Source organism: Thermobia domestica, chromosome 8 (genome assembly GCF_964235325.1).
Source record: "Thermobia domestica chromosome 8, izTheDome1.hap1.1, whole genome shotgun sequence".
NCBI lineage: Eukaryota > Metazoa > Arthropoda > Insecta > Zygentoma > Lepismatidae > Thermobia > Thermobia domestica.
In genome coordinates, this window is record NC_137461.1 from 11,582,399 (window position 1) to 11,596,884 (window position 14,486).

General features: G+C 36.1%; 1 protein-coding gene across 2 annotated transcripts in view; it reads right to left on the minus strand.

Annotated features, from left to right (window-relative positions):
* LOC145691548 (uncharacterized) overlaps nucleotides 1–14,070 on the minus strand; it is a 169,791-nt gene extending 155,721 nt beyond the window's left edge. The window contains exons 1-2 of one of the 2 annotated variants that reach the window (XM_081766956.1): nucleotides 13,947–14,070; nucleotides 4,950–5,305 (exon numbers count right to left, since the gene is read on the minus strand). In XM_081766956.1, the coding sequence (XP_081623082.1) occupies nucleotides 4,950–5,238 (289 nt within the window). In that variant the 5' untranslated portion in view covers nucleotides 5,239–5,305; nucleotides 13,947–14,070. Of the gene's footprint in view, nucleotides 1–4,949; nucleotides 5,306–13,532; nucleotides 13,743–13,946 lie in introns of those variants that run through there. The other variant, XM_081766955.1, reaches the window with a different exon arrangement.
* Between the last annotated feature and the right edge of the window lie 416 nt (nucleotides 14,071–14,486).

Genomic DNA, 14,486 nt, shown 5'->3' on the forward strand with positions numbered 1-14,486 from the left:
AAAATTCAAGATGGGTAATAATACTATGTTATAAAATAGTCATTGTATTGTAAGCGGGCATACTCCCGTCAATACCAGAATGGTTGTCTAGAATGCAGGGACATCCTATACTCAAATGTTATAATTCACTCTTTTAGAGTTTGCTGTTAGCTGACCTTGTCCCTCACTGTTGTTGTAATGAAAGGTATTGTGATGAAAGGTCGCCTTTTAATAATAATGTTTATTACTAACCGTTATGTTCTACTTTGATACTTCTTTTGTTTTTATAGTTGAATCTTGTTAGAAAAGTAAATTTCAGCCAATTTATGTTAATTCGTTCCAGTAGAACTTCTGTACGGCAATCCTTTGGGTCCTGCTGTAATGGTTGCAATAGCATGTATTATTAAGGGAACGTAAACTTCCTATATGTTTTAACCACCTTACTTATCAGGTTGAATATTGATGTTACTGATCAACTTGTGTAATTATCTCATTACTACAGTACATGCATGAACATAAATAAGAAGGACTAACTGGTTGCACGACCTCTCATCCAAAGAGGGTATTCCAAATGACCACGTCAATCCCTCCAGGACTGACCTATGTTTTTTTAACCCTGTCGATCTTCATGACCGATCCTGGTTTTACACATCTAGCAGATAACATAGCAAGCGATTCATTTCCGTTCTTTGTTCCTTTTGCTTTCCTCTCCGAGCATCTACGGGAAGCACTAAGTGAACTTGACCTTGAAGGAAAGACCGCTTCGATACTGAATGCATTTTCCTCTACCTTGATTCGGTGTTTTCTTTACGAGTCTGCTAAGTTATGCCTACTTATGTGCAAGGTTGATGCATAAGTATGTCGCCTCTTTTGTATCGAGAGATAAATTTTGACGTTTTTCTTTTCTTGTTATTTTTAATCAGTCGAGGCAAATTTGTTACATGAGGCTCGTAAGCCTGATGGCCGGCTTTCGATTTCTGGATTGTGAACTCCGCGATCCTTGTGGGGAACGTGGAGGCATTGAACGGATGGAGGAGGTTCGGGATGGCTGTATCGGGGAACGCGTTATTTACTTATGTTAACCTGGTTGAATAGGCCTCCAGCCGGATAAAGCTGACAGAAGGGGCTTCAGGGCTGAGGAAATTATGTACAAATAATTAATATAAATCGCACTGTACTTTGTGTAACACAATGGTTACAAACAACGAAGTGAAAAAATAAATAACAAAATAAAATAAAATAAAATAAATGTGTAATATCGAAAATATCTAAGCGAAGCATTTCTGTAGCAAATAAAATACAACCGGTTGGATTAGCCATTTCTCCACCAGGTTGAAACATGGCGCTAGTTTAGCTCTCTTGAAGCATATCCCCACCTCCCTGCTTCCACTCTCTTCTGCAGCTCCCCACTCCACCTCATCCTACCGTTTTCTGTCCAAGGTCGACCTTGAGCAGGTACTATATAAGGAGGCGAAAACGGCCTTGATCAGTTCCGGTCTTCATTTCTTCTCCGCCTTCCAAGACGGATAAGACGTGCTCCGATTAGCCTCCAATACCATTCAGGTATGTGTGGACTTAGACGCTACGCAGAGTTTTTCTGTAAGATGTAGTTTTCGGACTTAGAATTTGGTGACCGGCCTCGCCCTGCACATAGCCTGGATCAAGCAGACTTCTATGTTTCTTCGGAATAACTTGAATAACTTTAGTGTGACTTTACTCGTTTCTTCTATTTCTTCTCCTTTTATGATTTTCATTCTATTTCGCGACTTTAAACAAAAGTTAAAAGAGTAATGGAATCATAGACGTACATGAGAACTTAGTCGTTTGGGATAGCCAATAAACAACATTGACTTAAATATGGTTCAACTAAGTGATTGTGAACTTAGTATTTATTGAGAATTTAGTATAAATTGAGAACTTAATATTTATTTCATTCGGTTTTCTCACTTGTACTCGTTCTGTATACTATCCTATCATTGTAATAAACTCTACTATTTTGAAATTTCTCTCTTCATTGAACTTCTCCTAGAGTAGAAAAGAACCTGGGAAGATTCAGGTACCGACAAATGAATTAACTGAGCTACAACTTCGATGCGATTTCTCTTTCAGCCTTACTTCATACCAGCGAATCTATGAGGATAGGATTATCTGAGATTAAATAGGGATGTTATTTATTCACAGCCCCGTCTGGCTGAGCGAAGAGAGAGAGAGAAGCGATTCTTAACTCCGAATAAGGCAGGGTTCAGGATGATTCTTGTGTTAACCTGAATAGTGTGTGCTCACGCTCGTCACGAACACACACTGTGTGGTTTCTATCACACGTCTTCGTTATGGTGGTGCCCCCGAGATGTTAGTATATGGCCACCGGTTCCCAATCGGCGGCCCCCGCTAACCACTAACCACGACTACTTGTGACAGTTGGTGGAGTTTTGCCGGACATAGGCGGTGAGTTCAACCACTACACACCCCATACTCGTAACAGTTGGTGGAGACTCGCCGTGTGTGAACGGTGCACTCTGCCGCTGAGCACCCTACACAACGTAACAATATATATAGCTCAATTATTTTAAAAAATCCACTTTTAAAATAAAAATATTACGTTATGAAATATGATAAGTATGTTATACTTAAATTTCGAATCTCTCATATATAAAACATTTCTCCCCAAATTTCCTATGAAAATCTGGCAACCATAATGGAACACAACTCTAACGTAATCACTAAATAGTACGCAAACTTCCCAGCCTGTAACTTTCCATCAGCCATATACATGGGCTGCATAGAAAGTACTGGCGACCCTGTCGGCACGCGTGATCTAAGTGATTGACAACCCGGAGGTGGCAGCGTCTACGAAGGGAATGTCATTTGAGAAACTGAGGTGAGTGGGAAAGCTGTAGCTAGTCAGGGGGGCCTTGGCGTAAAGTTGGTTTCGCGAGTGGACGTAGTCTAAACGATGTTCACTAAACAGAAATAGCGCTTTTGGGTCCAAATTGAAGTGGCACGTGGTGGTCGTGCACAAGAATGTTATCAGGGACTGCGTGAAACCTGTGGTGATTCAGCGTTGCCATACCGCAACGTAGCGCGATGTGTTAAAGTATTTCGTGAAGGCAAAGTGAACTTGGAAGAACGCCCTCCAATGAATAACACGACGATTCATTCAGCTCCTTGCGTCCTCGCTGGACGTTGACAGACCGTAGGATGCGCATGAGCTATCGCCAGAGGTCAGGGTATGCCATAAAACTGTGCACATTCTGCACGACATTCTCGGTTTCCGCAAAATTGCATCACGTTTGGTAACACATGCCACTACCGAAGTGCAGAAATGACAACGCTAAGCAATGGCACAGGAGATACTGGATCGTCACTAGAGGGAGGGTGACGATTTCTTAGGCAGGTGCATTGATGAAACCTGGGTTTAATCGTACGAACCATGCTTGAAGCGTCAATGCAACGAATGGAAGCATCCCTTTTCCTTTTGGCCAAAGACGTTAGCTCTGATCAGGGAGGATTGAAGGTGATATTGATAGTAGCATATGATGTTCAAATGGTTATCTTGCAACATGCTCTACCAGAATGGCAGACTAAGAATGCGCTATATTACTGCAGTTTTTGCAACACAATCTGCGTCCCGCACTTCGGAAAAAGCGCCCTGATATTTTGTTACGGAAACCCATCATCTTGCATGATAACGTACGATGTCACACAGTCAGTGCTGTGACGAATCTTTAACCTGCTTGTCAATTGGAGATTTTGGAACATCTACCGTATTTGCAGGATATGTCTCCCTCGAATACGACATTTCTGCCAAGATGAAGACATTACTTCGCGGACAAATACACCAGAGGAATCATTTTGAATGCCGTAGGGCGTTCGCTGCGAGACATCATCAGAGAAGAAATTGATGACAGTGTACGGCGCCTTCCACACCTGTGGCAGAAGGTTAGGGACATGAGGTGAGTACATTGAAGGCATGTAGCATGTATTTTCACCGTTAATACAGTCATTTGTGAATTATAACAGTCACGCCATTACTTTGTATACATCTCTTGTATTTTGTTTCTTGTAATGTCCATTACAGTGACGGGGAACACGTTGTTTCCAAAATGTTGATTCCTGAGTTATAAATACGAGTTGGATTGCGTACTGCGACAACAATTAACTCTATCACGTGTCTTACCTATTATATAAAAATATATTTTAGATATTGAAGAAATAATTTTTATGACACTTATTAAGTACGAGTAATCTTAATTGTATTTTGTAAATTTTATGTTAATTTGTTGTGATTATCAGCTCATTCTGACTTTCAATGATATAAAGCGTCAATTGTCTCTAGTATGTTTTTGACACGAGCCGGTTAAAGCACAATTGGTTTAACTCCATTTTACGTTAGGAATGTTTTGCTTGCTTTTGTTTTCTCATTACGTGTCCGCAGTGGCGTATTTACGATTTTGTTTCGGGAGGGGCTTTGCTAACTTTCGGGGGGGGGCTTTGCCTGAAAATGTGAAAATTCTGCAAGATATTTCATATACTTTACTACAGTAAGTAAGATTTCGGGGGGGCTTTAGCCCGGAAGCCCCCCCTTAAATACGCCACTGCGTGTCCGAAACATTGCAGTGTTTCGTGTGTTTTCGGGGTGTTACCAACAGATATACTGTTTGTTAAAAATGATAGCAGAACATAGTATTTATGTCGGTAACGCCCCAAAAACACACGAAACACTGCAATGTTTAGATCACGTAATGAGAAAACGTGAGAACGCAAAAACATTCATAACGTAAAATGGAGTTAACCAACTCATATATAAGTAACTTCTAAAATATTTTTATATTATAGTGTCTAAAAAAATTAGGATACCAGCGGCAAAAATCGTCCTGCTTATAAATGATTACACAAAATATGCATACTGCTGAACTGGTTCAGTTCAATAAGTACAAACGAATTATATCACAAATTAAAGAAATACAAACCCTTAGCTGTATCTCTCACTAATATCGCAACAATATGGCGAACAGCGTTAAGCACTTCACCATAAGATTCATTTGCGGAGTCTTCTGAAGATCCTTTTTCCCTTTCACCTTTTTCAATTTCCCTATTTCTTTCCTCTGCAGCTTCTTTTGCTTCCTGAAGCGTAGTTATTCCAAACGAAATGGGAAGCCAAATTTCCATGATTGATATACACCAGTGACGCAAGCGAACAATAAAATTTTTCCATAAAATCACACACAATAATCTCCAGCAAGATAATTGAGTAGCCATGTTATTTCCTGTATTCCTTAACTGAATGATAAAATGCTTCAATTTCGAGACATTGTCATAAATTGATCTGAAAAGTTAAGGTAAGAATATATAACCATGGGACAACATGTAAGTTATAACTGTTATAATATTAAGTGAAACTACTTTTTAATACTTAATACTTTTTAATACTTAATACTAAAACAAATTCTAGATTTTAACGACCATGCATAGGAAGGATATACATTAGGGTGTACCGACAAAAACTTTTTTTCGAAATCCGGTTACGGCTAGTGCGGATTTTTGGCCAAATGGCATCAATAAAACGTATAAAAAATCTTAACTCGATCCGACAACTCCTTGTGCTGCCGAGTAGAGCCCAAATATTAGAAAAATCAACAAAAGATTCACTTTTCAACTGAATTTCCAAAAAATATTTTTTAAATATTTTCTATATTTTTCGGTCTTTTAAATTATTGAAATAGCATTGGAAAGGAGAAATAAATACATAAAACAAATTTATTACGGTTATTTCTGTACACCACAAGCATAAAAGCCTAGTTAATTATTTGTAAAAATGCACTGATTTTCTGGCGTATCGTACAATTAAATTTTAATATAAAATTATTGAAGTCTCTTGAATAACGAAGAAAACACTTTAGTGCTAAATTCTAAGAGCAGTAATAGTATAAATAATTTGCTCCCAATGCCGTATGCATGTGCTTAACACACTAGATCACCTGCCGCCCACCTATCCCCGAACGCCTCTTCTCTTGTACTTGCCCAGCTGAAAGGATCGGTCTTATCACTCACCAGTAGTCAACCAGATGCGTCGAACGTGATTGTCGCTGCTTGAGTTATTTATTAGTGCTGTAGGAAATTTTAAATAAATAATTTGTTTTCGTGTGAAGTGCAGTGTAGAAAGGAGAACAGTGTTTCAGTTGTGTCAAGTACTCTTTATTAGGAAGAGAGTGACAGACACACTGACGTTATTGCATCGACAAGTTTGTTACGGTCTGACGTTAGGAATAGCATTATTGGGACACCCAAGGAATTGGGTAGAACACAGATACCAAACGTTGAAATGTATTGAGACAATACCTATGGGAGCGAGAAGAAAAAGTGAGAATTTCGGGATCCCGGAAAGAGCCTTCAACAAAGAATTTATCTTCTATCGTCGCCAGGAAGATTGTAGAAAATTGAGATTACGCCTCAATCTTGTAGTTCTTTGATCTAGAAGAAAAGGTACCTCTACCACTGGCACTTTTCTTCGTTTTTCGCAGTTGCAGGCAAGAGGATCGGAACACTTACAAAAGGCTATATCAAATTAAATATTTTTGGCAGACTGTTGAAAATCAGCAATTCGTTTCGCCCAAGTTTGGAAACCGGACTTTGCTAAGTTTTGCAAGTCACGGACAATATTATGGTACTTCAATATCATTGCAACAATCCTTCTGACACTGAAAATTGCTTCGCCGCTAATTGAGGTGTAATCTCAATTTTCTACAATCTTCCTGGCGACGATAGAAGATCCTTTGTTGAAGGCTCCTTCCGGGATCCCGATATTCTCATTTTTTCTTCTCGCTCCCATAGGTATTGTCTCAATACATTTCAACGGTTGGTATCTGTGTTCTACCCAATTCCTTGGGTGTCCCAATAATGCTATTCCTAACGTCAGACCGTAACAAACTTGTCGATGCCATAACGTCAGCGTATCTGTCACTCTCTTCTTAATAAAAAGTACTTGACACAACTGAAACACTGTTCTCCCTTCTACATACTGCACTTCACACGAAGACAAATTATTTAGTTAAAATTTCCTACAGCACTAATAAATAACTCAAGCAGAGACAATCACGTCCGACCCAGCTGGTTGACTACTGGTGACTGATAAGACCGATCCTTTCAGCTGGGCAAGTACAAGAGAAGAGGCGTTCGGGGATAGGTGGGCGGCAGGTGATTTAGTATGTGAAGCACATGCATACGGCATTGGGAGCAAATTATTTATACTATTACTGCTCTTAGAATTTAGCACTAAAGTGTTTTCTTCGTTATTCAAGAGACTTCAATAATTTTATATTAAAATTTAATTGTACGATACGCCAGAAAATCAGTGCATTTTTACAAATAATTAACTAGGTTTTTATGCTTGTGGTGTACAGAAATAACCGTAATAAATTTGTTTTATGTATTTATTTCTCCTTTCCAATGCTATTTCAATAATTTAAAAGACCGAAAAATATAGAAAATATTTAAAAAATATTTTTTGGAAATTCAGTTGAAAAGTGAATCTTTTGTTGATTTTTCTAATATTTGGGCTCTACTCGGCAGCACAAGGAGTTGTCTGATCGAGTTGAGATTTTTTATACGTTTTATTGATGCCATTTGGCCAAAACTCCGCACTAGCCGTAACCAGATTTCGAAAAAAAAGTTTTTTCGATACACCCTAATATACATAATGTATTTGAGTCTAATAGTCTGAATACTGGAATATTAGGATTATCTGATTTCTCATAAAATAATGGCGTTCTTTTTAAGCGACATATAACTTTTATAGTTTCCCATATTAAAACATACTAGATAAGAATACAGCTTAAAATGAAAATGAGGGATGAAAACTCCTTTCCACTATCTCAGAAGTTAAAGGCCCTGGATGTTACAGTACTTCTGCAAGAACGCGGCACGGTTTCTAGTGAACGAGAAGGTTTTTCGCGCTAAATAAGATTTACAAATTTTATTTCACTACCAATTACTAATGGAATGTATTTTTATCCATTCATATTTTTCAGTTACTAACTATACTGAAGCAAATCAATGTAATGACATTTAAAAAAGTTCGCAACATTACAAAATAAGAAAGAAAGTAGAAAACAAACCAAAGTAAAAAAAGCATTTGCGAATTAATTCTTAGCTTATATTGGAAATGAGGGCTGCTGTACTTTAATTTGTGAACCAAACATTAATATCAATCTACAAAATCCCCCTCTGTGTATAGTATTTTAGTGTATACATATTTCTTTTATAAAACAAATGTATTTTATACTAATTATAATTTTTCACATAAAACTCAATGATGGTAAATGACACATTTGGGACTAGTTAATAATTTTCAGAGGTGCAACCACGAGGGGGACCCACCGGGTCCGAACATTTGTAGACTTTCTTAGGGAAATATATTTGTTTAACAGAGAAATGATTCATGTAGCCTAATATTTTATTTTACGACTCATCATGTACTCTTTCTTTTCTTATAAAAATGATCGTTCTATTATTTTTTGTCTAAAAATGTAGGTGACATTAATTACTTTTCGTCTTCCCGGCTGCAGAATAAGACAGGTTCGATATTATAAAGACGTATTGGACCCATTCAACTACTTTGGACCCAGCCAGGCAAACATTTCTGGGTTTAGAACTGGTAATGCTGTTTGTTTTGACGTTCTTTGATTTTTTGGCTTCTATTACATGCTCCTCCTACCTCTGGCGAATTTCAAAGTTTACTTTCCAGAACGTATCCCATTGATAAGCATTGTTTCGCCTTTTGAAGTTTATTGTGTTCATTGTGCATTGCTCGCAGCCAAAACGGATGATTTGCAATGTAGTTTTTCCTTTACACACGTGTGTATGTGTGTGTTGATGTATATCTGATATTCGCAATTCATATACTTCTTTCGTATCAGCTCTTTTGCTTATTAGTTATTACATTTACTTGCATTGTGTGTGCTCTAATTCTGAAACTAACATACAAATTCTGAATTAATTCTATGCAATTTCATCTGTAAATAACTTACAAACAAAAGAGAAAATAAAAGAAAAGCAATATGCCCACCTATCCACTGAGGAACAACTTGCAATATATAGCTTAGACAAAACAACGAAAGGGCAATTCAGAAGAGTATTCGAGAAAAAAATCGGTTTATCTTCACAAGACATCTTATGGCTGCAATGTTGTTTGCCTTAGCTATATATTTCCACAATTTGTTTTAAATTTTCCTAAAGAAACTGTGAATAAGTGAGTTTAATTTACATTTCTTATAACACTAATCTCTGCCACGAAGTGTCATTAATCTATGCTGCAGAAGAATTTGGATCACTGCCAGGAACTGGGTTTCCTAGAATGAATTATTCGCAAATATCTAGAAAAAATATCTGGTGAATCTACAAGGCTTTTGAAATTAATATTAACTATACCTATAACGTCAGCAAAAGGAAACAGGTGTTTTTTCCACATCGAAAAAAATTGACTCATTAAAAAATGATATGAAATCTTTGAGTTTTACGTCCCACCTTATGCCGGTTAGGCTAAATGAGACGGTAATGATGAGTAATGAATGAAATGGTGGAATGAAGTGAGAGGAAACGAAAGAATCTCGAGAAAACTCACGCACACGGTGTTCGTCCAACACAAAGTTCATTTGCAGGGTGCTGGGATCGAACCTGGGACCCCAATCGCCAGAGGTGAACGCTCTACCACTGAGCCACCGCGGAATCTTGACGCATTTAAGGAATTTAATGTTCCAAGAAAAGTTTGATACCTCCCAAGATTACAGTTATCATGTGACGGAAAAATTTGGAACACCCTATATATATAAATAAATTATATACTGTAGATAGATGTGTATTTAATGGTATAAAATTTTATTTTTGGTTGTATTTCGTGTCTTTAGGAAAAATGGTGTCTTGGTTAGGTTAGTTTAGTTCGTAGAATTGTAGTATATTGATTTTTGTGTCATTTTGTATATTTTCTTGTGTTTTATGATTTTTTGTGGTAAAAATTTCATATTTCAAAGTTTTTCATGTCTTTAGAACATTTTCCTATCGAATTCTGAAGTTAGGAGTCATCTATAAAAGTTTCATAACTTTCTACGTAAAATTTTTATAATTTCTGGTTTCTATATTTTCGGCCATCTTAACATAAATTCTTAAAAAGTCCTTTAAATCGAACATTACTTTCTTCTACATGCATCATCTGACGTAAACGAAGAATTATCAGGTGTCAAAAGTAAATTGGTCGGTATTTTTCATCTTAAATCACGATTTGTTCATCCTATTGTTGTCGAGATTTATCAGCCAATCTCCGTAATCATCTTTGTAGGACAGGCGCCTTGAAGAGTAGCATCCATAGTGGATGACACGGATTTATCAGTGTGAATGATTTTCGGCGAGATATAAAATATTTTGGAAGATTTTAAGTGAAAAATTAACTTCGAAAGAAAGCCAAAGTGTGAACGTTCAAGTTGGTTATAAAAAAACACAAAGGACCGAGTGACGGAACGAAACGAGGACAAAATAGGAAGTTGGTGCTTCGTTGCTGACGGCCTCATGGCGTCGTAACGCTGCTGTGATGAAGTTGGTATCTTCACAATGTTTTTGACCTACGGTTTTATTCGCAGTTAGCGAACCGTAGAAAATCTATAAGTAAAAGAGAGATACCAGTCTCCAAATGCCGAGATAAGAAACTATGTGTAGAGGCAGAATACTGGAATAAAGTAGGCTAATTCCCTGCAGATTGTCCAGGTTCGATGTCCGAGGAGTGGAACCCAGATATTTTTTTCTTTTGGTGTGAAATTAGTTCTAAAAAAATGTGTTTGAAATCGTGAGTATAATCATGGTTCGGAAAGTGTAAACAGGAAACCACGTTAGTGAACCAAATTCATATTACTTCATAGTACAGTTTGACGATCAAGAAGTTACTATGTTAGTGATAGCTACCATTTGCACGATGTTCGAGTAAAGAACCTCGTTCCCTACAGAGCTACTTTTCGATCATTCACATGTAAGCAAACAGTTTCTCTTTGGAAAAGGGGGGGTTATCGAAAATGTTCATAACATACAGTCTCTTATTTTCGTATGCAATGTAGAAGGTAACTAAATCCATAGAAATTTCGATATCTCTTTAGGCTTGCATAACAAAATTTACTTAATATAGTCCTGTACCAAATTAATTAGGTAGTACCGTAATGATACATACAAAGAAAAATTTGAGAATTCGGTAGTAACGCGTTCTGAAATATCTACAGTGTAGTAATATTTTATACACTCTCGAAAGAAATAAAAATATATTTTGTGTACAGTTGCACCACTTCACTGATGGTACGAAGTTCGTATCCCGTCTTCGATACTTTTATTTAAAAACATCAGTTTGCTGTTCACCTTGAAAGTTTTTTTCTTTACGGTAAATTAAACATAAAATGATGAAAATTAGACTATGGTAAGATATCCGTTTTCGCTTTCTGGCACGTCCCTATACCTAATATGTGCATATATATCTATCTGGTGATATTTTGTGTTTTGTTTATGTATGTACTTGTGCATAGGTTAAGTTTAGGTTAAGTTAGGGTAAGAATGTATTGTTGATGTGTGCAAATTTAATGAATGTTGTGATAGCAGTTGAGTATTCCTGCTTGAGTAATTTGTAATGAATAATTGATGACAAAATAAGTAGTATACCACACACAAAATCTGAAGGGGCAGGATGTTTAATTCCCTGCAGTATAAATAAAATATAAAACTGAATGCTGTGATTCATAATGATTCTAATAAGTAACCGGGACGATGTAGTAACAATTTGGATTTTTTTTTAAAGATTTGAAAGCGAACTTCTTGTAAAAATGATTTCTTTTTTATTTTGTGGTAAAGAACATGTAGTAATGTTCAATATAGTAAATGTAATACAGATAGAGAAGGTGAGCATATTGTACAGCTGAACAAAAGAAATGTAGCATAACTGTACACATTACATTTTTATTTTATTTTTTAATTTTATTTAAAATTTTCTCGAGATACGAATTAAATGGATAAAATTTAAAACCTAATATTTTCATTTCAAATAAATACAGATAAAACCCAGTAGTTTAGGGAATTTTAGGTACGTTCAAATGGTACAAGGGTAGATTCAGTAACAACGTTCTGTAATGATTATAGTGAATAGATCAACTGAAAGTGAAACGGTACAGATAGCGTTTGAGGGGAACCCAAAAGTAGACATAACAACCTTTTCAAAAATTTATTTATTTTTTTACTTTTTTCTTTCTTTTCGGTCGTGGAGCAGAATCAAAGAAATTTTTCACACATTACCCCGTTTGAGTTCAGCGTTCTCACATGATATTGGAGTGCACGAATGTTTTGTGGGTTGCCAGGCGCACTTCTGTGGGGGCCCAAACAGGTCTGTGACTGGTTTAACTTGCAATGCATTGGGGCACACTTCAATCAAGGGAAGGTGAACGTCATACAATACACAAGTCAGATGCGTAATTACATTTTCTTTTATTTATTTATTTCTGGGTAGATACAAAAATGATTTTTTTCAGACAAGATTTATTTATTTATTTATTTACTATTTGTTTGAGAGTTACAAGTTTTTATCATTCGTTATCCTTTCCAAAAAAAAAAAAAAAAGCTGATAGTGGGAATAGCATAGTTCAACCAGCGTGTATTAGACGAATTTACTTAAATCAAAGAGAGTAGAATGCACTTACTAATTATATAAGGTGACTACCCAGTTAAAATGTTCTACATTATTTTTTACTTTTCAAAATCATAATGTTAATTAATTTCTCATGTCACAAAGCATTTGCATCTAAAGTTAGGCTGATTAGTAAATTAACTCAATTTATATTTTCTGTCTCCGATCGTTCATACTGAAACACCAGAAACGACAACCCACCGGCCGTCCCTGCTTAAAGCATGATTACTTTCTAACTGAGCGAGAGTAGGATCACAGTAATATGACCGAGCGTTAGCCAGCGGATGCGTCCGTAAGAATCGACATAAACAAGGATTTTGGTGAAACACTTGAATTCCTGAAAGAAAGTCTTAAATGTGCACAGCTTTTTGACATTTTGTGTAGAAAATTTATACACTGCTTTCAAATAGAACTTCACCTATCATGGGTTCTTTATAGAGTATGACGTGGTGAGAATTATACTTCGCAAATCGTAATTATGCTATGTTTAGTTAAAGAGGTCTAGAAGTACGTAAAAAAATAAAATATTTACAGAAGAAATGAGTTAAAATAACGGAATTCTACTTGATTTCTATGTCATTTAAGAAAGGAATCGTATCGCGTTGCAGAAATGATAATGCAAAATACTGTAGAGACTACATGTACTTACCGGAAGGTGACATAAGGGAATAGATACGCTAGCAGTTAATTCTAACCTAACGTAACCAAAACTAAACCTAAGATAACCTAAACTAACAAAATTCAACCTAATCTAACATAAACTAAACTCAACGAACCTTATATTACAGAAGTAAGTCAAATTTGGTCTTTTTCTTGAAAATAAATCTGGACCTCTTTAACTAAAGAATCCTACCTTATTTTACACATGGCAGGTAAGATACTTATACATTTTTAGTATTTAGACAATGTTCTTCCAAAACGCATGTCATATTTCTTTCGTAAATTTCTCAAAATAAGTACCCACACTGGGACAGGACTCAGTTTTTAAGTTGTATCGTTTCTTATGCACTGTAGGTTTTATACCATATGGTCATACGTTACTATTTACACTCAGCTCTCCTACCATCATTCTGCACCAATAACGTAGCGCCCAACCCCTTCGTTAAGAAACACTTTGTAAAGGAAGTAATAGTATTTTCATGTTAACATATATTGCAAGAATGAAAGTACCGTATGTATCATAATTAGAATACTATAAAAATATATATATATATATAAATTCGTTATATAATTAAAATGTGATTGTAATAGAGAATTTCTTCCTCACCTTAATACTTTGTTCTATTGTTTTCTGAATCTGTGCTCTTCCTACTCAACATTAGAATGCAAAAACTAAATTTTAAATTAGAATCTTGTAAAATATGTTAGTGATTACGTTTGTTAACTTCTAACTTCTGAGCTGGCGTAGACTAACTTATTTCATTCATTACGTCCTACCATTGGGCACCGTCTTCATAGGCTCAAACATTAATTGTAGTAGCCTTCTTCCTAATCAACTGATAAACATAGAAAACGAAACGTCTCACTTCTTGTAAAGTAACGTTGTTTTCGTTTGTTCGTCCGTTTCGTTCTCTTGCGACTAATCTCCTTTCAAAACATGCACTTCTATCCAAGTTGCCTATATCTAGAAATTGGCATATATTTTAAAGTGAAATGAAATTAAATCTTTAAGTTTTACTTCCCATGATTGTGCTGGTTAAGCTAGAGGAGACTGTGATGATGAGAACTAAATGAAATGGTGGACTGAAGAAAATGGGAGGAAACGGGAGAACCGCGAGAAAGCCCAAGCACATGGTGTTTTTCAAAC